Source organism: Podarcis tiliguerta, assembly GCF_965153285.1.
Source record: "Podarcis tiliguerta genome assembly, chromosome: 7".
In the NCBI taxonomy this organism is placed as follows: Eukaryota; Metazoa; Chordata; class Lepidosauria; order Squamata; family Lacertidae; genus Podarcis; species Podarcis tiliguerta.
Genome location: NC_139540.1, coordinates 36,921,539 through 36,948,399, shown reverse-complemented (window position 1 = coordinate 36,948,399; position 26,861 = coordinate 36,921,539). Strand labels below are relative to the sequence as shown.

The 26,861-nt window shown below is 41.8% G+C and overlaps 2 protein-coding genes across 2 annotated transcripts in view; both read right to left on the bottom strand.

Moving 5' to 3' along the window:
- The window catches only part of SDR16C5 (short chain dehydrogenase/reductase family 16C member 5), a 33,205-nt gene extending 24,345 nt beyond the window's left edge, over window positions 1-8,860 (bottom strand). Inside the window, exon 1 of the mRNA XM_083451343.1 lies at window positions 8,779-8,860. The gene's annotated coding sequence lies outside the window, so the exon portion shown is untranslated. The remainder of the gene's footprint in view (window positions 1-8,778) is intronic.
- A 5,180-nt stretch (window positions 8,861-14,040) lies between these two features.
- PENK (proenkephalin) lies at window positions 14,041-25,007 on the bottom strand. The gene is made up of 3 exons (XM_083451394.1): window positions 24,884-25,007; window positions 23,702-23,842; window positions 14,041-18,165 (listed from the first exon to the last, which is right to left on the bottom strand). The coding sequence occupies exons 2-3, from the start codon at window positions 23,837-23,839 to the stop codon at window positions 17,503-17,505; spliced, it is 801 nt and encodes a 266-aa protein (XP_083307520.1). The 5' UTR covers window positions 23,840-23,842; window positions 24,884-25,007; the 3' UTR covers window positions 14,041-17,502.
- Between the last annotated feature and the right edge of the window lie 1,854 nt (window positions 25,008-26,861).

Below are 26,861 nucleotides of genomic sequence, written 5' to 3'. Positions count from 1 at the left end.
CGGGAGGCCCCATTAGCTAAAGTGGTGCTTCAGGTTAAGAACAGTTTCAGGTTAAGAACGGACCTCTGGAACGAATTAAGTACTTAACCCAAGGTACCACTGTATACAGCAAAAACAAGAAATATGCTAGAAAGAAAGAAAAGCCACCAGAAACAATCCTTAAGACAAGCCTAAACATCAGCCGTAGCAAAACTGGTTTGAAATAGCTACCTCAACATTAGCAACAGCAAAATTCACAAGCTTTCTGAATAGAATGAAAAAACCCATCCTGGTGGTGTTCCTCAGGAACTGAATAACACAGAGGAAGTGTCTTACTCTATCATCATTACAGATGAATGTATTTAAAACAGAGTCTCTTCTGGCATTTAATTGGCATTTAACAACAACACCTACCTTGAAAACATAAAGGCAACCAAGTACAACAAAGCATAAAAACAATACAAAATAATTAAAATGCCTGGCTAATCAAGAAAATCTAAACAGTAACTTCTTACGCCAGGAATATTTATGGCTGGGAGGGAATTATATCGGTAATTACCGTATTCTTCCGTGTATTAGATGCCCCCATGTATAAGACGACACCTATTTTTTGGGACTCAAAATCTAAAAAAAATGCACTATGCACTATCCATGTATAAGGCGACCCCTTATTTTAAACTTCAAAAATTTAGGAAAAATTATAGTCTTATACATGGAAAAATATGTTATACCCTGGGTGCAGAAAGCACCACCTCTTTCAAGGTAACCAGCACCTTCCCTTTCCATAAGGAAGCATTCACCACCTCCTGATACCATCCGGTCAACTCCCATCAACTAGCTCTTACCTGATATTCCTGGTTTATTTCAGCATTCATATTAGTGATGCTATTGTCTCACTATCCTCTAATTGCTACCTTACACCTGTCACATACAGTATTGCCTTTGGCACTTCCTTGAAATGCCATCCCTTTACAGGTGTGGTTGGCGCTCTATACATTTGGGCGCTATGCCAATGGAAAGCCATAAAGCAGAATTTGAGGACACTCCTGAGGTTTCCAGTAACTGGTATTATTCAGAAGCATGCTGCCTTTGATCAGGGAGGCAGAGCATAGCAATCATGCACACACACATCACCACAAATTTGAATTGGCTGGGAAAGGTGTGAGCAGAGGCGTAATGGGGCTTACACACACTGATGCGTGTGGGGGTCAGGAATGCAACCCCCATGCAAAATGGTCATTGCCTGTAAGTTAGGTATTTTTGTGTTTTTATATTATAAACTGCCTTGTGATCCTTGGATGAAGGGTGGTATAGAAACTATTATCATTATTATCATTGTTATTTAGCCAGTATCCATTGATCCACCATGAATTTGTCTAATACTCTTTTAAAGTCATCCAAGTTAGTGGCCTTCACTGCCACTTGTGGGAGTGATTTAATGCACTTTGTGAATTAGTAATTTCTTTTGTCCCTTTGAAACTTGTCATTGGATGTCCACAAGTTCTTATTTCTCTGCCCACATCCTTTTAGACCATCGACAACAGTCTACACTTGTATGCTTTGGGTTACAATACAAAGTGCTAGCGATAACTTTGAAATCCCTGAGATCTCCTCTTCCTGTACTAACCTGCCTGAACTCTAAGATCAGAATGAGAAACTTTTGTCTGCATCCCATCTAGAGTGGAGGCACGGCTGATGGCAACTAATAGGGTGGGACACCTTGCTATGTGAGATGTGGGTGGCTTACTCGATGGCTGTCTTTCACTGTGTAATGAATACATGTTTATTTCAACAGTTTTGCCTGCTAAGTACCTGACATTAATAGCTGCTGAGTCAGGGCTTTCCCCCCAGCAGGAGTTCTCTCAGGTGGGTGCCATTGCTATTCCAAGACAAGAAAGGAGAAGTTTGTGCTGAGTTCCAGCACCTCTTTTTCTAGAAAAATAACACTGTGCTAAGTACACCTGCAGGGCCATAGGTCTCCCCCCCCCGCCGTATTACAAGGTCTGTAAACGGAGAGGGAAGGTAGGTTGCAATAATATTGCCTTGTTTCCATCCTAGGCATTCATAAAGAGGGAAATGAGGAAAGCACTAAAGGCCTATCCACACTTACCTTTTGCTCCACTCTTTTCAGGCACAGATCCCCACTTTAAAGTGCTGTGTCTGAGTACCCGCTCCTTTTTTGTCTGGAGCTTTCCCTGCGAAAACCTGCTCTTTAAAGCTGAAGCACAACAAATGGCAATTGGGGTTTTCTGTGGATTGCCATTTACTCTGATTCAGCTTTAAAGTGCAAATTTTTGTGGGGAAAGCTCTGGAGCAGAAAGAAAGAAAGAAAGAAAGAAAGAAAGAAAGAAAGAAGTAAGTCACTTGGACATGGAATGCAGACCATGCCTAGAAAATGTAGAGGAAAATGTAAGTTTGGATAAGCCCTCAGTTGGCTGAAGAAGTCCTGGGTAGATGTGTCTTCAAATGTAGTATGAACTATAGGGATGAGGTTTCTACAGTGGCAGGTCAGGTAACACTCATCACTATGGTTACATGCTATTGGCTATGATTGGTAATTTTAATATAATAGATTTGTGTGAAGAAGCGAGCATTTGGAACTGGTGCATTCAGGCAAATGAGATCAAATTACTCCAGTCTGATGAAAAGCTACTGAAATGTGCTCTGAAATATCTGGGTTTATACATAGGGGCTGAGGCTACATGTACACTACTTTTAAAGAACATTCAAAGTGCATTCTTTCCCTCAAAGAATTCTGGGTACTGTAGTTTGTTAAGGGTTGCTGGAAATGGTAAATCTGTGAAGGGAAAATTATTATTTGAGGGGAATTATGTGTTTTAAAGGTATAGTTTAGCTTGAGATTGTCAGTTTTCCTGGACATGAGTATAGCAACTTCACACCAGATGGATGCTAAACACGTTGTTGCATGGCCCACCCCACCCCCAAATCTCTGAGTGATGCGAGATTCCAGGGCTTCCAGGGGCTTAGGTGCTGAGCCTGTGCTGGATATGCACAAAATATGGAACTGCTTAGATGTATCATTTGCTTTTTTTGGTTATGTTTTAAAGAGAGTTCTGCAAGTAAAAGTTTGAATAATATCTAATGGGTCTGGACTATGCTTCATCCCAAAAGGACTCAGTTTTTATTTACCCAGCCATATCAAACTGAGCAATATTAATAGTTGCAATAAACCATGTTAGGTTAGCCTGAGAGACAGCGACTGGCCCAGGGTCACCCAGTGAGCTTCATGGCTGCGTCAGGACTTGAACCCTGGTCTCCCAGGACCTATTCCAACACTCTAACCCAGAGGTTTTCAAACTTTTTGAGTCCATGGCTCCCTTGACGAATCACTGCGCATTCTTTCTACAGCACCCTTGTGGGGCTCAGGAGCCCAGTTATGTCACCCCTTGCCTGCAGAGCCTTTGGGAAGCAGAGATGAAGAGGGCATCAGAGGACAGAGGGAAGGAATAGGCACAGAGGCCAGTGTTGTACCCAGGATGCTATGGCACACTGGTTGAAAACCACTGTTCTAACCACTAGACCACTGGTTAGAAAGACCTGCACATAATTAAGAGCAAAGGAGAAAGGAGAACATTGTAATCTCTACATACCGGTAGTTAACATTATTATTCAATCTAAATCCTTATCTAAGAACGTTTGAGCTAGCTGCAGTATACTTTTTCAGCCAGATGAAACAGCAACTTCTATAGGCAGGAAAGTGAAAAAGCCCAGTACTAATATATAGGTAAAGGTAAAGGACCCCTGGACAGTTAAGGCCAGTCAAATTATACTATGGGGTGTGGTGCTTATCTCCGGTTTCAGGCTGAGAGAGCTGACGTTTGTCCACAGACAGCTTTCTGGGTCATGAGGCCAGCACGACCAAACTGCTTCTGGCACAACGGAACACCGTGATGGTAGTCAGAGCGCATGGAAACGCTGTTTACCTTCCCACCACAGTGGTACCTATTTATCTACTCATGCTGGTATGCTTTTGAACTGCTAGGTTGGCAGGAGCTGGGAGAAAGTGACAGGAGCTCACCTCGTTGTGTGGATTTGAACTGCTGGTATTACAAACTCAAGAGGCTTGATGGTTTAGGCCACAGCACCACCCATTTCTCTCTCTCTCTCTCTCTCTCTCTCTCTCTCTCTCGGTGTGTGTGTGTGTGTGTAACAAAACCAAAAGAAAGCCACAACTTCCACACTGGAAAAAACAAAACCCAATTGAAAAGAAATAGATAGCTAAAGCCATTGGCCAAAATCTACATGACAGGGGAAAATGAAATGTTAAGCAAGGCAGAAGAAAAGTTATTTTTTTTACTAAAAAGGTAAGAATTCAACCAAGTATAACAAAGAGAGCTGGGCTAAAGAAGCAGCCAGATGGACAACTCTTGCAGATGTCTTTGGAAGAGCTTTGACCTTTAAAGGATTCGGTGTTCTTGAAGGTGGCTTACAGGGCAGCAGAACTCATAGATCAAGATTTGAATTTGAATGATATTCCAGGCCTTTCCTTTGTTAGCTTAGTGATGCTTTCCTGTTTACCAGGGGATAGGGATTAGATCACAATCTGGAGATTAAAAAAGTGAAATTAATAATATTGAATATTTTGCTAACATATGGTGCTAACATATGTAAATTTTAAAAGTTTCCTACAATTGTGTTGTTATGAAATGGCATAGTACAACTTTCAACCCTGTACCAGACAACCCCCCCCTATATAATCACACAAACAAAAATAATGCTAAGCACTCTGGACAACTGAAGACAAATATGACCAAAGGAACATTTGCTTGCTTTAATAGGGATATCTAAATGACTAATTATGTGTCTACATTAAGTGAAAGGTATAGAAAACTTGATCCAAAAGAATTAAGAAAAAGAAGAAGCTGTTGATGCAGTAAACCTAAAACAATTTTCTAGTAGGACATGGTATGTTAGTCATAAGTTTTCTCCCTTCTTCTAATTTGACTTTTGAAGTAATCTAGGTTATTGCTGGATCAGGCCAAAGGCCCATCTAGTTGAGCATCCTGTTATCACCATGGCCAACCAGATGAGACCCATGAGAAGCCTTTAAGCAGAATCTCAGTGCAACATCACTCTCCATACATGTGATGACCAACAACTTGTAGGCAGCCTTTGACACTGGAGGTTGAAACACCATGGCTAGTAGCCATTTGGTAGTGACACACAAGATATGGAATTCCCTGTCTTGGGAAACCAGCTTGTCCCCTTTGTGTTCTGTCATTGTTTGAAAGCCTTTCTTTTCCAGAAGACTTTGATTTCCCTGCTGTCTGATTATCACATCAGTTTTTGTTTCTGCTGGTTATTCAGGAATGAGTGCTTGATTTTTTCAGATTATTTGTTGAGGAAAATCTAACTACTGCCTGAGAAAGTAAACTATTATCTGGTCTAAGCACCATATAAGCATTTTACAAGTCTGAGTGTAATTGAATAGCCATTTCAAATGTTTAGGCTAAGGATTCAATAGGTTGGAACAATGTAACATGCCATTTTTAAAGTTTTAACATAATTGCTGCTGTTCTGGGGTATATTTAAGTTAATCCTTAGTAGTACATGACAGTGTCTATCTATCTATATCTATCTATCTATCTATCTATCTATCTATCTATCTATCTATATCTATCATCTATCTATCTATCATCTATCTATCATCTATCTACCTATCATCTTCATCTATCTATCTCTACAGTCAAACCTCAGTTCTCAAACATAATCTGTTCTGGAAGACCGATTGACTTCTGAAATGTTCGACAACCGAGGCGTGGAGTGGAAGCCATGTCGGACGTTCAGAAGCAGAAAGCCAGTTTTGTCCAAACCAATTTTTATCACAGTTCCTGCACTGTGAAATTCTGGGTCTCTGGAGTTTTGAACCGACTACATTTTGAACTCTGTGGCACTTCCCCCTTGTTTCTGAGTGTATTACTTGACAGGTTTCATTTATTTCAATGGGAATGTACTTCTACATAGACATGATTGTAGTCACCTCTGGCCTGCCAGTATTTTGCAGGTGTAATTCAGTCGCATGCTGGAAATGTAGGTTGCAATTATATGTGGAATTAAATTGGAGTAAAGTAATTGTGTAAGGCAGGTCTTTTGTGGTGAGGAAAGTGATGACGAAATGCACAGAGAAGTGTGGGATAATCAGTTGATTAATGGGTAGACCAAATCAGGAGGAATGCTTGTTGTGTAACTGCCCTGTAAACAAAGCCTAATAAAGACCAGATTTAATCCAACTTCTGCATAAGCTTTGCGCAAGCTAAACAGGATAAATGCATAATAAACAGGTCACCATAAGGAGTCCAAAGATTGCAGCTGGACTGCTTTCAGCATTATACAGTATAGTATTAAAAAGAGGCATGCAACTATGCCCTCGTTTAAAAAGCTTAATCTGTTTAAAAGTGTATCATTATAGCCTGTCCAATATGCTTCATACCACAGAGGTGTTTTACAAATATTAGTTCCAGATAGCCAACAAGAATATGAGCCTTGTTCATGGGGTGAATTTTTTTTCTGATATGCACATAAACACATAGTTGCCTGGCAACATGCTCAGTTGCTGGGTTTCCCCAGCCACACTGGGCAGCTTCCAATAAAATATTAAAATACAATAGTCTGTCAAACATTAAAAGCTTCCCTAAACAGAGCTGCCTTCAGAGGTCTTCTAAAAGTCTGGTAGTTGTTTTTCTCTTTGACATCTGGTAGGAGGGCATTCCACAGGGTGGGTGCTACTACCAAGAAGGCCCTCTGCCTGGTTTCCTGTAACTTGGCTTCTCACAGCGAGGGAACCGGCAGAAGGCCCTGGGCACTGGACCTCAGTGTCCGGGCAGAATGATGGGCTGGAGACGATCCTTCAGGTATACTGGACCGAGGCCATTTTAGGCTTTCAAGGTCAGCACCAACAATTTGAATTGTGCTCGGAAACATATTGGGAGCCAATGTAGGTCTTTCAAGACCAGTGTTATGTGGTCTTGATGGCCGCTCCCAGTCACCAGTCTATTTGCTACATTCTGGATTAGTTGTAGTTTCCAGGTCACCTTCAAAGGTAGCCCCACATAGAGCGCATTGCAGTAGTCCAAGTGAGAGATAACTAGAGCATGCACCACTCTGGCAAGACAGTCTATGGGCAGATAGGTTCCCAGCCTGCGTACCAGATGGAGCTGGTAAACACCTGCCCTGGACACAGAATTGACCTGCGCCTCCATGGACAGCTGCAAGTCCAAAATGACTCCCAGGCTGCACACCTGGTCCTTCAGGGGCACAGTGACTCCATTCAGGACCAGGGAGTCCTCCACACCTGCCCGCCTCCTGCCCCCCCAAAACAGTACTTCTGTCTTGTCAGGATTCAACCTCAATCTGTTAGCCGTCATCCATCCTCCAACCCCCTCCAGACACTCACAAGATAACAAGAAGATGTTCATTTTTGTAAATGTGCTCCACCTGGATTAGAAGAAACAATGACCTGTAATTTAGTAATCCGTCATAGGTTTCTATGCTTCCTTGTCAAGTATGGTATAGAAAAAGGTGCTCACTGCTATATAGCGACAAATGGGCTGTAGCTCAGTGGCAGAGCAGCTGCCTTCATGCAGAAGAGCCCAGGTTCAATCCCCAGAATCTCTAGGTAGGGCTGGAGACCAACTTTCCTGAAACCCTGAAGAAGCCACTACCAATCATTATAGCCTAGCCTTTCTTAACCGTGGCTCCCCAGATGTTGTTGAGCTACAACTTCCATCATCTGACCACTGGGGACCCAAGGCTGAGAAAGGCTGGTATAGACAATACAATATAGTATAATCAATATGCCCATTCTCCTCAACTTAGTTATAATTTACATAAATTTAAACCAATTTACAGACCAAAGGAGAATTCATCACACAGTAAGGGTTGAAAGTATGTGTACGTACCAAGGTGACAGGTTGAAGAAATAAGCGTTTAGCAACAGCATGATTCCAATTACAGAAAGTAAAATAAATATAATTCATAAGAGTATCTGAATACTTTTGTAAAGATGGAATTGTGTTTCTAAAAGCAAATACTGCTGTTGCCAAGAGGCAACAACCGTTTCCTGCCAGGCAGCTCAATCCTCAGCCCAGTTAATATGTCAGAAAACTGACATAAGAGAGAAACTTTGACATCACTTCCTGGTGTTCCTAGAGTGCTTGGTGTGTGTGTGTTTTTAAATAAAAAGGTACCAAAATGCATTAAAATGTGTATTTTTAAAAATGTCTACACAAAAAGAAAAATACATGTATGCATTGTGATAAAATAAGTTTTTGTGACAAAACCTATTTCAATATGAAATTTTGCAGTTTTTTTAAAAAAGCAAATTGATGTAGAAATGGGACAGAATGGACTTATAAATGAAAATGTGAAATTAACATAAACTAGATTTGTCTATCCACTCTCATGGGTTGGATAAGGGTTGACTAACCCAAGGCTGCAGACTATATACTGTCAGCCAAGTGGTACTGGGTAACCTGAAGGAATCCCGAAGGATTCTATAGAAATTCTGTGGCTTGATTCTTTTTGTAAAGAAATCAGTTTTACTGAGATGTATATAGTGTATAAGTAGCAATTAAGTAGCTGCTACTATGAGATAAATGATAGGCAGTATAACTGGAGAAGCTCTTTTAAATAAGTTAATAAATAACTTTTGGGATTTAAAGCAGGAGTTTTCAGCTCTAGGGTTGCATATCTTCATGGGCAACCTTAATGGGGAGCCATATGTCTGGGCTGGGCAGGCCCAGAAGCAAAAGTGGATGGAGCAGAAGGTGGGACACTTACCTTTTGACAGTCAGAGTAAGAAGTTTTCAAACACACCCCTCTCTGGTTCTAAGAAAGCAAGAGGCACGATCAGTGATTAAGGACTCATCCCAGCTAGGGCACAGCAGACAAAGAGAGGGCAGGGCAGCGCCATTGTGGAATGTAGACTCGGAATGTAGCCTGGGGGTGTGGCTTGGCAAGGCGTGCAACCCGGCCTTCTCTTTCCACACTTCCAGGAATGATCATTACAATTTTTCTAGGTATTTGACAGTCTTAAGTGGAGTCATGCGCCATAATCTCCCTAACTTAGAGTTGCCATATTTCAAGAGGTAAAAATCCAGACACAGTTGCTGAGCTTTCTTGGGGCGACCATCGAAAAAGTTACAGTGGTACCTCGGGTTACATACGCTTCAGGTTACATACGCTTCAGGTTACACACTCCGCTAACCCAGAAATAGTGCTTCAGGTTAAGAACTTTGCTTCAGGATAAGAACAGAAATCAGGCTCTGGCGGCGCGGCGGCAGCAGGAGGCCCCATTAGCTAAAGTGGTGCTTCAGGTTAAGAACAGTTTCAGGTTAAGAACGGACCTCCGGAACGAATTAAGTACTTAACCTGAGGTACCACTGTAAAATACACAAGAAATGCGGTTTAAAATCACGCAACATCTTGCATTGCACATTACAACTGCTACAACAGGCAGAAAAAAATAACCTGAGGTACCACTCTATTGAGCTTTCCAAAGTTGAGCGATCCAAAGTTGTTGAGCTTTTTGTGGGCAACGGCAGTAGTGGACGGCAGGGTGGCGGGCGGGTCTTCTGGGAGGCAACAACAAACCGACCTCTCCACAGTGCTTCCGCTTCCGTAAGGGAACAGAAAAAAATCCCAGACATAAATTAGAAAATCCCCCCCCAGGTGGCCACGTTAGCTACCGCCCCCTGGGCGTCACCAGAATTTTCTGGTTTATATGGGGACACTATGGATTATGACTGTGTAATTATTTGCTGTTAATAAAGTGGATTTACTTGGTTGCCAGCTCTGACATGTTAAGAATTATGATGAGTGGGCAATTATTTGCTGTTATATATATTAATTTGGTGTTATGTGTAATAAGATAAAGCGACTTTACTTGGTTGCCAGCTCTGACATGTTAAGAATAATCAGCAGAAATTAAACTGATCCTTAAAATGGCAAGAAGCCAGTTGTGTGGCGTAGCAGATGCTTAACTCAAGTAGAGGTAGAAACAGTAAATTGTGTTAACATGCAATAAATAAATAATCTTAAAACACTATAAATGTATCTGGCTGTGCTGGGCCCAGGGGTTAACCCGAGCAACGCAGTCCCGGTCCGGTCCCGAATCCAAGGATTCCACGAGGAGTCAGTCCAACAGGGCCAAGGCAGGAAACCAGGCTAGGTCAGGCACAGGGTAACAGGCAGGTTCCAGTAAGCAGCAACCTGGGGCAGGGTCCAGCAGCCTTTTATCTCTGACGGGGTAATGGCGGTCCTGATACCCCAGTAACTCACCTCCCTGTTTTGCATGAAGGCGAGCACTCCTCCTGTGAGTACAGTGGTGCCTCGGGTTACATATGCTTCAAGTTACATACGCTTCAGATTACACACTCCACTAAACCAGAAATAGTGCTTCAGGTTAAGAACAGTTTCAGGTTAAGAACGGACCTCTGGAACGAATTAAGTACCTAACCCGAGATACCACTGTACTCAGGTCTCTCTTTCTCTCAGACCTGAGTCTTTGCAGCTCAGGAGATGTCGCTGGGTTACTAGACCCAGAGGCCGCCTCAGCCTCTCCTGACCCAACAGCTGCATGTGATTGCCCAGCAGAGGGCAACGAGGTAAACCCCGCACCTGGAGCCAGGTCAGGCTCAGGCCCCTGACTCGGCTAAGCTGGTTTTTGTTGCAGGGGAACCTGTGCAGACTGGGGCTCTTCAGAATCAGGCCCCAGACTAGGTTCAGATGCTGCCTGAGGCAGAGGATCCGGTGCGGATCGAGACTCCTCCGGTTCCGGTTCCGAGTCCGAGCCCGAATCCCAGGCCATCACACTGGCACTGCCTTAGTGGTTGTTTAAGCTTCATCAAGTACGGCTTATTACAGTGTGGTCCAGTGGCCAGAGTGCTGGATTAGGACCTAGGAGACTAGGATTCAGACCTCCATGCAGTCAAAAGACCTCACTGGATGGCCTCAACCAAGTCAGCATCTCTCAGTCTAGTCTACCTCATAGGGTTGAACAACTTTGAGAAAAGGGGGGATTTCACAAATGAAATTTAATAGACTACCTTCAACCTAAGCTGTTGAAATGATCTGTGGAAAGTCATTCGAATTTGAAAAGAAAAATAGAAAAAGGGGGGGGGGGCAGAATTCCATTTCAGCTTTTGTTGGGTGAATTGCACAAACTTTGTATTTCAGAAGTATTGAATTGTAGAACTTTTCTTTGTATAAGAGAAAGAGAATATGAGTCTATGATTCTATTTCAGGATATATTTATGAATTTGGCTGAGCAGCTGTTCTGATCGTGCAGAGCCTCTAAATGTGAGCAGATTATTATTATTATTATTATTATTATTATTATTATTATTATTATTATACCACACTATACCCAGGGGTCTCAGGGTGGTTCACAGACTAAAATCAAGATATAAAACCACAAAATACCTAATAAAAATAAAAACAACAACCCAGTAGTCCCCCCAACATCCCCCCCCCATTTTAAAATAGCATAGGATGTAAATTGGATCAATCAAAGGCCTGGTTAAAAAGGAACATTAAAAAGGTGTATAATGAAGGCACCAGGTGAACTCCCCACAGACGGGGAGCCACTGCAGAGAAGGCCCGTTCTCATGTTGCCACCCTCCGAACCTCTCAAGGAGGGGGCACATGAATGAGGGCATCAGAAGATGATTTAAAGGTCTGGGTAGGTTCATATGGAAAGAGGCAGTCCTTGTTACTATTTCTCTGCTGTTGCAAAAAGATGAGCAGGGGTGGGCCTAAAAGTGAAGCTCTGCCTTGCATGTGTGGGTATGCTTCACAGGTGAGCAAGGTGTGAATAGGGCCAAGGTGACAGAAACACATGCAGCCATGGCTCACAAGGGGATGCTTGTGTACTGGACTTCACTTCCTATAGAGAAGCCCTACTCGTGCCTCACTAAAGTCATGATTTTGGAATAGACTCAGGCTTTCAGGTCCATCTTAGCGTTGGGTCCCACTGTACTTTGCCAGCAGTCATCTGACGTGAATCCAGTAGGTGAGCAGGGCACCTGGCTGAGCATAATCCACGATTGCCCACGATTGCCCTGTATACATGAGCAGGCTTAGCAGCTCGTGTGTTTGACTTCTGCCTGGCAGCCTTGGGAAATTCATGATTCTCTAAGGAAGGTGATGCAATATTGGAGGTGAAGCTAAATTAATTGTGTGACTAGATGCCAGCTGCGTTGGGGCTTAAAGGATACACAGGGATGAAGGAGGAATACACAGGCACACCCTACTATTGAGATCTTAGAATGCCTGAAGGAAACTTTTAAACACCTTCCACTGAATGAGTTTAGAAACTCGCCCAGATTTTGTAAACTTTGCTGCACCAGGATTTCAGCGGGATGACAAAATGCTGAGGATGTGCCAAGAGCTTAAAATGCTATTTGTGTCCAATCCCTGGAAGATCTGATGAGCCTCACTCTGATGGCAAGAAAGAATGTTAAAAAGAGAAAGGGAAAGAAACACGATTCGGCTCCATTCTGCACTCCCTACACACGAGTTTTTGATGAGCTGTATGTCTCTTTGTTCTGGGGATTGAAGAATTCACATTGTGTACCTTGTGGGGGCTGTATTCCAAAATCACAGCACAAAAATGTCTTTTATAAAGTTACTTATTTCTAGTTATTATACACATAATTTCCCCCATCTATGGAGAAGTCATCAAACTGCTCAATTGGAAGAGCAACAACACAAACTCTCTTCGGGTGAGTTGTTTTGTTCTTTGTTCTGGAGCTGAGTAACAGGCCATGTCTGATGATTTCTGGTGTTTGGTAAAAGAATTCAATAAACATATCCATTAAGACTAAACTAATGTTTCATACAAATTGTATCCCCTTCATTTATTACCATTATTTATTGAATTCATTAGTCATTCGTGGGTTGGTTTGTTTTTAAAGAAAAGGTAACTCAGAGTGACTTATGAAAAAATCACATACTCCTCCAGGAAGGAATGGAGCCACAAACCTACCACAAAAAAGAAGGCTTAGTATATTTGCCAACACACTTGGGCACTAGTCCTACTCAGAGTAGACCCATTAAAGTTAGGTTCATTCATTTCAATTGGTCTAGTCATGGTGAGTAACATAGTCTGGAGTGTCATATGTAGAATCCTTACAATGTCTATTCAAAAGTAAGTCCCATAGGGGTCAGTTGGGCTTACTCCCATAGGATTGCAGCCTAACCATATTAAAATTTGTTCCAAACAAAGTAGATTTTTTTTGTATCTAAGTTTCCTAAAGAGAATGCTCTGATTTTCCACGACTACTCTCTTCAAACTCTTCTTGAAATCCTCATAGCAACTGCAAATTGTCTAATGTAAAATGGGCTGGGGTCTTTTCAAGAGCATATGAGTATAGGAAAACACACGAGAATGGTACACAGCAGTTTTTTTCCTTTCCCTTTTTATAATTATAGTGACCAGAAACATGTTACTACAATGCCTGCTTGCCATTATAGTTGTATCTGTATGCAGCCTTTTAAAAATGGAAATTTAGAACTTTCCAGTGGTATGTGATCCTAATTCACAACCCAAAAGCACACAGCTGCCATACATTTATGCATTTTTCTAATATGTTTTTTCTTGCTTAGAAAGCCTTTATACAAGGATGGCCCATCCTGTTTTGCCTTCTGAGGTGAAGTGGGAAGATGCTGCTCTGTGTGCAAGGTTTCCACCCCCTTGTCAAAGCCTCACTTACTGGGGTTCTGCAGGTTCCCTCTTGTGAGATCTCACTAGAACCAGGAATTCCACCCCCTGAGGCGGCTGTCTCAGTCTGCCTCATGGTTAGGCTGGCCCTGTCTTTATACAATGGGAGTTGCTCAGGGAACGGAATGTTCCTCCAATTGTCTGCAAGGGAAACATTTGAGAATACCATCAAGAGTGTGGATATCTTACTACTGTCCCGGTAACTACATAGGAATCCATTTTAGTGCTGCTAGCATGGGATGGAATGCTGGGCACTGGCTTAAATTTAAGTGTGATTTTGGTTTCATTTTATCCTTGGAGGAAACAACAGGAAGTGCTCATTAAATGATCATCATCTGTTTATTCGTATGCCGTTTTTCCATGATAAGCCATGCTGCAAACGGCTCACAATATCAGAAAAGTTTACATTAAATAGCAACGCTTCCAGATAATTCACTAACAAATACAAGACACAGCAAAAACGGAAATTCTCATACTAATATTTAAAGGCTACTCACATCTCATATTAACAAATATACGCTACAATCAAACAATTCACTAGTAATTCATACGGAGGCCTAACCATAGAAATACAAGAAGAGAATCCAAGTAGGAGCAAAAACAATACATTTCCTCCACAACTAAAAGTTGCTTCCAGGAATAACCCCTAAACAAGACACCATCCTGATTGATCTCTAGGCACTGTGAGCAGCAGGAGCAGTCGGAATCCTTCCCTTTCAGGCCAGGTGAAAATGAGCAGAACCGGGACCAAGTCTTGCAGAACTCACAGCAAGGTTGTCTCATAATTCCCTCCCATGCATTCTGATTGAGAGCAGAGGTCTTTGGGAGAAAGGACATCTTCAGTTTAGAAAAGGGGGTGGGGAACATGCAGCCCTCCAGGTGTTGCTGGACTGGAATGATTCTCACCACCACTGGCCTTTGCCATGCTGGCTGTAGCTGTTGATAGTTGAAGCCCAACAATTCCAGAGGGCCACAAGTTCCCTAGCCCTTCATTAGAATCGTAACTGCCAATGTTATTATCATGATCACGATCATCTTATTTGTATGCTATTTGGCAAAGATGTGGTTGTTCCAGGAAGCGCTGAGTGATGAGTTGCTGATTATATTCTGATAATCAGCAACCCATCCATAATCAGCGACCTTGTTCCAGCAGATGTGGAGGTTTTATTGATTGCTGTTTCAGTGTGGATATTATTGTTCTACTGATGCTTTTGTGATGTGTTTAATTCTGTAATGTTAGCTACCTTGAGTTTTCTTCTAAAACAAATATGCATTTTTTAAAAAAGTTAAAAATATGAGGAGAGGAAAAAATGATTGTTTTCTAACCTTATAAAAGAATAATAATAATAATAATAATAATAATAATAATAATAATAATAATTTATTTATACCATGCCCATCTGGCTGGGTTTCCTCAGCCACTCTGGGTGGCTTCCAGCAAAATATTAAAATACAATAATTCATCAAATATTAAAAGCTTCCCTAAAATAACTATGATTTATACACTTTAAATATTTTCCCTAATGTCTTCAAATGAATATAGACTACATGCAACCTTTCCACAACTGCTGCCACATTCACTCAGAGATGCCTCCTTTTGTCTGACACATTCCATGGTAATCCACTATTACAAGATGTTCCCCTTAAAACATTATAAACCGTATTGTCAAACATATGGAAAAAGCTGAGATTTTTGCCCTTTGAGGAACCGAGATAAGATCTGACAGTTCAAAAGGGCTGGTTAGGGAAAAGAGAGATGCACGAAAAGTTTATGCAGCAGATGCCCTGCAGCTGGAGAAAAGCTTGAAAAGAAACTGGAGGAAAACAACTAAGCAAGAGAAGTCTTCATTGTGTAGGAAAAGAGTGAGCTTGGGATGCTGTAAGGCAGGCAAGAGGAATCCAGATTTCCCTAGGCTGCAACTCCCATCATCCATGACTTTTGGCTGATGGTAGCTGAGGCTGATGGGAGTTGGAGCCCAACAACACCTGCAGGGTCACAGGATCCTCATCCCTGCTGAAAGTGAATGGAGCCTATGTAGGGGAATGATCTGAGTGTTGGGCTTAGGCTGGGAAGACACAGGTTCAAATTCTTTCATCATTGAGGCTCACCCAGTGATTCTCCACTCATCACAGTCTCTCAGTCAAGTCTACCTGACCCATTGTGAGGATAAAATTAGGGGTAGCTACAAAGTCTTGTCTTCTTAAAATTTAACATTCATCCTTGTGCTTGGGCCAATTTCATAACGAATCATAGTGTAAATTACACCATTTGCTGTGCACTACAGAGACCCTGAACTACTACTTTCCGAAACAAATTCTAATATGTTTTACTGCTATTTGATTGCCATGCGGGTGTATGAAACAAAATTAGGATGGCAACAATGATAGTCCTTTAGTGAGTAACCAGGTTAGCTTGACCTTCATCCTTACGGAATTTAGTCCATTGTTTGAAGCAACATAAGCTTGTGAAATGGACTCACAGATATTCATATATGAGGTGAACATGTATGGAGAAAGTAGTTAGAAAACCAAAGAAAAGCAAATCTTGAAATGCCAATGCAAACTGTAGAGATCAGTACAAGGTCAGATCCATTTTGGGATTGTTCTTGAGAGATATTGAACTTCCTATGAGTTCCTATAATTCTGACAAAAGGCTAATTCAGTTCCAAGAAGGTGAAACAATGTTCCTCTTTAACCAGGCCTCGAGCTGATTAGCATCCTATACCCTTTTAAATTTGTGTGAGAGCAGGTGGGAGAGAGGGGGTATTGGTTAGTTTTGTTCTTGGTCTTCTTTTTCTTATGTGTTTTTATCTCGTATTTTTATGCTGTGAACTGCCCCGAGATCTATGGATGAAGGGCAGTATACAAATTTAATAAATAGTAATAGTAATCAGCTGCAACCTCAGCTCAAGATCCAGCAAAGCCATTTCTGTACACATACAATATGGGAAGATCCCAAACTAATGCAGTTTGGTGTCACTTTTTCTTAATTTAAACCCTATTGATTTATACAGGTTTGGAATTCTGTTAAAAGTTGTTAAATTTGAGAAATAGCAAGTCCTCAGAAATTCTGAGACTATAATTTATTTCTTAAAAGGGGGATGTATACTGTTAATTCAGTTTGCAAACAAGGTGTACAAATTATTATATACTGACCATCCTCTAGAGCTTTAATGTGTATGTGTGGCATAGATGGTTTTAGTACAGGCATAGGCAACCTTCGGCCCTCCAGATGTTTTGGCCTACAACTCCCATGATCCCTAGCTAACAGGACCAGTGGTCAGGGATGATGGGAATTGTAGTCCAAAAACATCTGGAGGGCCAAAGGTTGCCTATGCCAGTTGTAGTGACTATTCACTTCAAGTTTCCTAAAATAAATTTGAAAAATTTAAATGAAAGAGAGAGAAGAGGAGAATAAATTCAATTTCACATGTGCAGAAAGAAATGAATTATAGTGACTGCTGGGGAAGAAATACTTCAGGATATAGTATGCAGTTAGGATGAACAATTTATTGTATATACAACTAAGCAATTGCACTGTTTTAAAGAAATGGATGTGGTAATTAAAATAGATTTAGCATGAAAAGTACAACAGACAAATTAGAAGTCATTACAGAAGTTATTTGTTGACTTAAAAGAGCACAGAACTTGAAATAACAGACAGCAGGTTGCATTATAAACTAGGACAGTAAAAAACTGTACAGTACAAGCAACACATGACAATAAATTATGATCAATGAGGCAGTCTTTGATTTGGGACAAAAAGGACAAATGGAAGATAATTAAAATCTCATAAATCCACCATATCTTTTTTCCATCTCTGGAACCTCTTTGGAATAACTTTCTCCATCTTCATCTGAAGGAAGGAGAGAATCGGCAAAACGCTTAAGAAATCCACCATATCGTTTCTGGTAGTCCAGCCACCACTCTGGCCTCCCCACTCTTCTCATGAAGCCACCATATCTCTTTTGCAGCTCTTTGGCATCATCTTCCGATTCAGGACTGCGCTTGATGCTCCTCATGAAGCCACCATACCTCTTGATGATTTCACCATCATTCGGATCCCGATAATGCCCAGTTTCAGCATTTTCCCCTGTTCCAAGAAGCTCCTTCAGCAGATCAGAAGAATTAGCCAAGGCATCATCTTCAGCATCCTTCTTCATAAAGCCTCCATACCTTTTAGCAAGGATTTCTCCTCCATTAGGTTCCTCCTCTGGTTCTATATGATAGAGCTCATCCATTTTCTTCATGAAGCCACCATATCTTTTCATGAACCCACCATATTTTTTGGCTAGCAAATGACTCTCATCCTGTTCTTTTGGGTTGTCCCCTAGGGCACCAATGCCTTCCTGGGAAAGATCCAGTTTACTCAGTTGCAGAAGGTCTTTGCAGGTTTCCCAGGCCTTGGCAGAGGGCAACTTTCCTTCACATTCTAGTGTACATGCCTGAAAAATAGTTTGATTTACAAAGTAAGAACATATTTGTGACCTCTTTTTGCCTTGTTAAAAGCAGCAGTACTAGGAATCCATATGTTAGAATATAAAACCAAGTTCTATATAATTGGGCGGCGGGGGGGGGGGATGTCACAACTATCTATTTTTATCTTTCTCTGCAATACTTAGCTCACTGGGAACCATTGACCTGGGTTGGCTTAGCATTGCTTTGGGAATTGTGGTGGGATTTACATTGACAAGAAGAGATGCATCATCACATTTCCCACAAAATGCATTTATTTATTAAAGATGAAATGTATTACAGGCACAGAGTCAGAGATTGCATGGCAATATGTAATGTTGTTACAAGAAGGGAAGCCCGGCAAACCTAATGAGAGCAGATAGCAAATGTGAGTGGACTACATGCAGTCTAAGTCCTTAACCCTTTTCTTACATTTGTTGATGGAACTACAGCTGTCTGTGGGCTGTACACACTGAGACTGGTTATCTGCATCTTAATGTAGGGTCAAATGTGTACTTGCATGTTCAGTGCAGAGGTGAAACATTTGTCCACCAAAGCAGCATGAGGTGGGGTGGGTGGCATGCCTTTTATTGTGTGGCCAACTCTCAATTTCTTTAGATTAAGAAGTCACATTAGAACCAGGAGCATCTTTTAAAAAATATTTAACAGAATTAATAATAATAATTTATTTATACCCTGCCCATCTGGCTGAGTTTCTCCAGCCACTCTGGGTGGCTCCCAATCAAATATTAAAAACAAGACAGCATTCAATATTAAAAACTTCCCTAAACAGGGCTGCCTTCAGATGTCTTTTAAAAATAGGATAGTTGCTTATTTCCTTGACATCTGATGGGAGGGCGTTCCACAGGGCGGATGCCACTACCGAGAAGGCCCTCTGTCTGGTTCCCTGGAACCTCACTTCTTGCAATGAGGGAACCGCCAGAAGGCCCACAGCGCTGGATCTCAGTGTCCGGGCTGAATGATGGGGGTGGAGATGCTCCTTCAGGTATACAGGACTGAGGCTGTTTAAGGCTAAAGCATCAACACTTTGAATTGTGCTCGGAAACATACTGGGAGCCAATGCAGATCTCTCAGGACCGGTGTTATATGGTCCCGGCAGCCGCTCCCAGTCACCAATCTAGTCGCCGCATTCTGGATTAATTGCAGTTTCCGGGTCACCTTCAAAGGTAGCCCCACATAGAGCGATTTGCAGTAGTCCAAGCGGGAGATAACTAGAGCATGCACCACTCTGGCAAGACAGTCCATGGGCAGGTAGGGTCTCAGCTAACATCTGCCAACAACAAAGCAGGTAACCCATGACCTTGGGGGTGGGGGCTGCTGAGCATGTGGCTGGCACAAGGCACTGATGTGAAGGGATTGGCTTTCGAAGCAGCACTTCCACACAGTGGCTCTACACCACTTCATTTGCTGAAATTTAAGTTGCTGTAAATACACGCATCATCGTGCCAGCATGCATGGCCCTCCCTGGGCAATTCTGGCTGTGTACTCACATAGGATGGGGATCACAGGGTTGCTATACCAGCCAGTTAATACAACTGTATTGGAAGCAAGCATCTTTTCAACAGAACCATACATTATTCATTCAAAGGAAGGATTATTTTTTGTTTTATTTTGCATATGTAGACCGCACCGTTTAGTATAACTTCCTCACAGAAGGCTTTCCAAAATTTAAAACAGGGATACTTCATAGAAAGAAATAAAATCTCTGTAGCACAAATATAAATAGCCCAATGCACCAAAAAGTCTTCTTAAAAATCATGTCAGCACATCCATATTAAAGTTAAACAGCAACAAAAATGTCTAATACTGATAACAAATTTCAGAATCCCCATTTAGTATATCTAACATGACGGTTGGAACACCTAGCTCATTGCTTGAGAAGTGACAGCAGTGGTTTGCAAAATGTTGTTTGAAATGTTAGTCAATATATGCTTGTGGTGTAAATTATCCAATGTGTTGATATAGTATTACAATTCGAATAGTTTGTGCTGGTAATGAATATCTCAGAGGGTTCTGATTAAAATTGTTGGTTGGATTGAAAATGGAATCTAGAGGAAAGGAGGACCCCAGACTGAGGTTTTACACCCTTCCCAAAAAAATCATAGCAGGCACTGTGTAAGGGCTGCCTGTGGCTCAGTTCTGATACAGGGGTAGTTAATATTAAGCCGCCGCCCACCCCCCATCTGCAAAAAAGATGCTGTTCATGCTTGAATAGGAATATCTGGAATAAAGTAGGTGTCCTAACAGTGACTGTAAACATCTCTTTCAGTGGGTGGGAGGATGGGGTGGCTAGGTTATTGGTTTGTTTTGGTTTTGATTATGTATTTTGTGTTTTTTATCTGGAATTTTTATGTGATGAACTGTCTTGAGATCTACGGACGAAGGATGGTATACAAATGTTAATCATTATCAACACGATCTTCATCTACTATTGTTCCCAATAGTGCTGTCATTTGCATGTATAAATGAACAATCTGGAAAACATATAGCCACTTCAAAATCCATTCCTTTTCAAAGAGTTACAACATCTTTATATGTTGTAATTCTAGGTACCTTTTTACCTTATGCTGTCTAACTTCCTTGGGTTTCCCCCCCATCTTTTTTTTCTTTCAGGCAAGACAGAACAGTTATACAATGGTTATAAACAACATAGGTTCAAATACACAAAGAACTAAAATAAATAGCCACTTGACTTCCTCCCAAATTCAAGCACATCCCATTAATTTCAACATGAAAATCAAACACAAGTAATATATCATTCCGTATTAACATTTCTATTTCCTTAGTCTAGTCTTAATGAAGGTGATTTATAGTGGATTATATAATAAGGGTGATGGTATCAAACACTATAGCAGAAAGAAATGTTAAAACCAATTCTATTCATGTACAAAGTACTTCATCTAATGCCAGCTCAAACATTTTGTCAAAATATGTCATCTGTTAACAGCTTAAAATGGAAACAAATTTAGAACATGGCGTATTTAATTTGCAGTACAGCCCACCAGTTTATAGAGAATGTACTCTGAAACATTGTTAAGAGTTGCCAGTGAGTACTAAAACAAGTGAACTGATGTGACCATACCTTTTTTACATGGATCTTTAATGTTCTAGTATGCATATTCTTAAGTCAGAAGTAAATCACACTGTATGCAATGGGACTTATTCCCAGGGGTACAGGATTTCAACTTTATATAGTCAAAATAACGAGGGTCCTGAACTTAAATAACGCTTTTAGTTGCAAGTTCCTATGTTTCTGCATCCTTGTTACGATCCTGCAATATATGCAGTTACGAAGAAAATAATAATAAAGCACAACAATAAGAACCTAACAAAATTACAGGAACCCTCTTGAACCTTGAAGAGACAAACTACCTCCATTCCCTTTGATGTACATGGAGATGAAGCAAAATGGTACTTCATATTTTTCCCCCATGGGATTGTTAAAGGTCAGTTCCCTGGTGATGCCTAATTTCCACATTCGAAAACAGTTCTGCATCTCCACTGTCTCTAGCACCCTCAGCAAAAAGATGGTGAAGGAAATTTTGGACAGGTGTGAAATATGGGTATTATGAACAAATGTCTGCTATTCTTTTGCCCCAGGCTTGCAAATGCCAGCAAGTCCGAGTGCAGAGGCAGAAGCAGGTTTCCCTCTGTGGCTCTCCCGCAGGTTTCCATCTAGCAGATTTGGCTAGAAATCAAGAGTTCACTTAGGGGAGTTGAAGGACTTTTGTGCACCCCATGGGACTTCTAAAAATATTACTTTTGAAGACCAGAACCTGTGAAACATGCCACATCAAAAGCTCCCTTTGAAGCTCATCTCATTTTGGGCTGTCGCAAGGCTTGGAAACCAGGTTCAAATTTTCAATCAGTCATGCAATTCACTCAATGACTCAATCAGTCATGCAATTCTCTAAATGTGTTAGAGATACTTCCTAACCTATCTTAACCTAACCCAACCCAACCCAACCCCTAGGGCTGTTGCGGGGTAAAAATGAGATGGGATGAAAAAGTTATGCATGCCACCTTAGTCTACTTGGAGAAAAGATGGGGTGTACATTTAATACCTAATTAAATAATACATTTCAAAACTGGCTTGCCATTTGGCATGGATTGCAGTTTGAGCCACCGAAGTTCAAATGCCTCATGAGCAAATGGAACTAGTTGTGCATTATTATGGATCTGAGCATTAGAGTTGGAAGTGCCAAATGCCAATATGAGTTCACATGAACCCATGCAGACTGTTTACACCAAACAATCTGTAGCACTGAGGATCTCAAGTAGACAACACATAAACCTTCGGATATTCAGGCAAGCAATATTTGATAGAGAAGGCATACATTCTCCAGCAAAATCAAAGGCAAAGTTGAAATGGGCTCCAAAAGGAAACCATCCATTTTTGAACTGTGCCTGCTGTATTTTCCTGAATCATGTTTATATGCACCTTGGCCAATTAGTTCATTGATGGTGCCTAAAGACTTACAGCAGATCAAAATAACCCGCTCCAGGAAGAGGCTACAAAACCCAAGAATGGTATTAATTATGCCACCACCATAACTCTGGGATAAGTATTGTACAGGGAGACAATAATGAACAATGGAATTGAAGTCTTCAGTGTTCATGCTGGTCTTAAAAACAATAGATTCCATATATAATTTTAGGAATGCAAATGCCCAATTTGCATACTTTACGTAAGCAAAAATAATCCTATTCCTTCTGCCTCATTTTCTATGCTCATCAGTTCCATAATTACATAACCAAGCTAGATGTAGTATTTGAACAGGGAGATCTCCAAGGTGCTGAACTAGCTGAACTAGCTGGTAGTGAAGTACAGAAGTGTAGCATAAACCAATATGACAGGTTTTGTGATTATTTATTATTAATTTATCAAAGAAGCATAGATAATTTAACTCTAAATATTAAGTATTCCATATGATCTTCAGTTACACTAAGATCAGGTTTCAGGCAATCTTCTGCTAGTGGGTGAAGAAGCGCATATTTAAGCTCCTTGGAGGAAAGGTATATGACTCTGAGGGCATATACAATTACATGCCTGTATTGTGCATTGTTAATCCAGAATAACTCATTCTCTCTGAAGCTGTACTCAGGTTCATTTATACATATTGGAAGCAACACATTACACACAAACATATGTAAAAAATGACATTGCAATATTATTTAACAGCCCTTCAAGAATGGCTAAAGTGCATTAGGAGGTGGCTAATCTGTGTTAGAGATACACACAATTTTGAGTTTTGTAATCTGATTGCACTAGCAGAGCTTTTCATGGTAATTCATCATTTCTATTTTATATTGGTTTTTCAAAATTCATATTCTGTTTTTTTGTGTTGTTTTAAAATATTTTAAAGTTGTTGTTATTTATTATATATTGTACATTATTGTACACCACCTTGCGATAGATAGAGATGGAATGTGAGTAATAATAGGCTTCTTAAATGGCTAATAAATTAATTGGGTTCTTCGGAAACAAGCCTAAATTCTGCTTACCAGGGGGTTGATGTCTGCATGATATGCCAATCGGTGGGTGCAAGATGCACAGTCTTTGCTGCATTCTGCCTGAACTGTAAGGATGAGGCATGTGCTAAGAGCGAAGAGCAAGAAATAACATCTCAGAAGAAATGTCATGGTCTGCAAAAAGAAAAAATAATAATTGAACTTAATCACTTGCTTCCCTGTTCAAGGCACATACATTGCGTTGCAAATTGATATGCACAAGGAAGTTTGGTGAAAGAGCACTAACCATCATACACCAATGACACCCTCTACAACCATGGATGTGAACAAATTTGCTCATAATCAAGCAGATGCTTCCAAGAAAGAACACTGAAGCATTAAAATCTATCCAAGCTCTTTTAAATATAATGTGTTAATGTTGCACATCAGAAAGTTAGAGTGCCTATCTCTCATTCCTCAGTCCAGAGACCACATTCCTGATTTATAATTGTGCTGCTTCATTTGAACATGTAGGGTCCTGAAAGTTATCAATGAATGAAGAAGCATTTAAAAGAACTATGAGTTTCTGCCTTCCTCCAAAAATTAATTAGCCTGGAATAATTACCACTCATTGGTTCTGTATACATGGTTCCTAATGCTGTTTAGAATGACATTTGACATACCTTGGGCAGGAGGGGAAATGTTGATCCTCTCTGCTACTCTTTAATCACACTGTTGGATATATCACAAGAGCACAAGTAAAGTGGGTTTATTAAATAGGTATCTAAATTGAGACACCTTGTCTAGGAGTTTGGAAGAACAGATATTGACTAGCATTGGTCTTGGCCACCAGGTCAAGAGAAGGCAAGAAGACGGTGGTGTTAGTCCCATAAGGAAAGGGAGCACATCACTGGTGACAGAACAGAGTTTGATCCACGTTCATGGCAAAGCTTGCAGCACCAGCAAAAGCATGCAACCCATTCCCATGGATTTACATAGGAAGCTGCCTCATACTGTTCCATCCAGCTCAGTGTTGCCCACCCTGGCTGGCAGAAGCTAGCCAGGATTTCAGGCAGGAGCCCTTTCCAGCCCTGCCTGGAGACAACGGGGGTGGAAACCTGATACCTTCTAACCTCTGCACTAAGTAGAAACGAGAGTGAACATTGGGCTGCTGGAAAGAGGCTGAGGAGGAATCCCCTCCCGTCCCTCCACGCCCATCTCCCTCCGTCCCCTTACCTCTTCTCCTCGAGGGTTCCTGGCCGTTCTTCCGAAGGGAGCAGCTGCTCCGCTGAAGTTTAGAGAAACTCGCTCGGTGGTTTTTCCTCCTTCTTTTAAAAGAAGAGCGCAGGAGCTGCGGGGAAAAAGAGAGAAAATAAAACAAGCGAGTCAAGGCATGGGCGAGAGTTCAACGCCGCGCTGCGTACAGCTCCCTCGAGGCTGGCCGGCTCCAGCAGATCTTACATGGTGGAGAAGCGAACTTCGAGGACGAGCCGCTCCTTGCCTGCCTCCTTTCCCTTTCCCGAGGCTGGTCTGTTCCGTGGGCTCGGGAGCTCTCCAGCAAAGTCAGCACCCGGGGAAGTGGAGCGAGCGACTTTATAATTAGTCAAAAAAGAGAAACGCCGAGCCTTCCCCAATCGCTTCCAGCCTCCATGTGACGCAGCACCCACGACATCCAGTAGGAGCTCCTGGCACTCTGGGGAGGGGGAGGAAGGGGGCTCTCGCACGCTGCCCGAGGCCAACAGACGACGCACGACTCTCTTGTTCCCCGGCGTGGGTGGGCAGATGCACTACTCACCGGCCGTCCCCCCATCTCCCCACCCCACTCAGGGATCCATTTCACCCCGAGGTAGCTTTCCCCCCGTAAAATTGGATGGCGCGGGGAAGGGACATGACACGAGTACTTCCAGTCTGCCACTTGGGACGGGTGCACCCTTCCCGCGCCACCTCCACCCTTGAGGTCATATTTTTTCCCCCTCTAGCTGTGAGGAGTGGATGTTGGCAGGATAGATCTCTTCCCGCTTTCGAAGGCTCTAACCCTGAGTCGTCCACCGTCGAGGGAGGATGTTGGACGTGAATCAGTTCCTCAGATGCTGAAGGGATGCCATTGGGAACGTCACTCTGGTGCTCAACAGTTTGCCAAGCCATATTTATATGTTCATTAAAGTTATGTAGCTGCCCATCAATTAGTTCATCAGTTATATCCTAGTTATACAGCTGCTCATTGATAGCTATGAATAAATATTCCCTGGGTTAAGCTTAGAAGCAAAACGAAGCTTACAGAGGAAGCAATATTAAAAATACAACACGCAGGGATTGAAACCAACAAGGAACAGTAAAAGACAGGAGCACAATCCACCCAAAAACCACCCAGAGAGACAACATAAAACAATTTACATAAAAGCATAAAACAATATACAGTCTGAATTTAAAACACAATTTTAAATCCTGGGTGATACAGAAGGATTTGGGGTGCAAGGTGAGTCTGTATGGGGAGACCACTACATAGCTGAGGTGCCACTCTGAAAAAGACCCCGCTAAAAAGCTTGTATCTGATATATATTTCCTGCTCCACCACCCGTCCTCAAGGTTCTGTGGGTGACTCCACTCTGCATCTTGCCACCTGTGCTGTGGGAGAAGAGGGCTGGGTGGCCTCAGGCTTTCAGCATTGTTTCCCAGCTGCTGCCACCTATGTGGCATGCCCTCCCCATACATATCCACCCCTCTTTCATTCGGCATGGGAAGGAGAGTGATTTGGGCTTTGCCTCCCAAATTCAGAGCTTTTGAACATGCCTGTCACTCACAATGTACTTGAGGACCAGAACAACCCCTGTGTGGATCCAAGCTAGTCCAAACTACAGCAGAGGCACTTGTCCAAAAGGCTGCCTGTCGCAGGCAAACACTTGAGAACTATCCCACCCTGCTTCTGATTTAGCACTCTGGTGTCAAAACAGCCATGGTGGGAACCGTTTGAATTTCACAGCTGCTTCTTGAATGGTGCATGGACACTAAAACCATCTAGTTTGCTTCCCTGTAGTATGACACAGCTTTGCATCCCCTTCAGTCCTAGCATAAATGCTTATGCCAGGCACCCATTTTATGCCAGAGGTGTGTGTATATTCTCAGGTAAACAAAGACATGCAGACAGTCTTCTTTGTGAAAGTATGCATAGCATGATGCTCAATATGCCTGCACTAGGTGTGTGTATGGGTGAGGA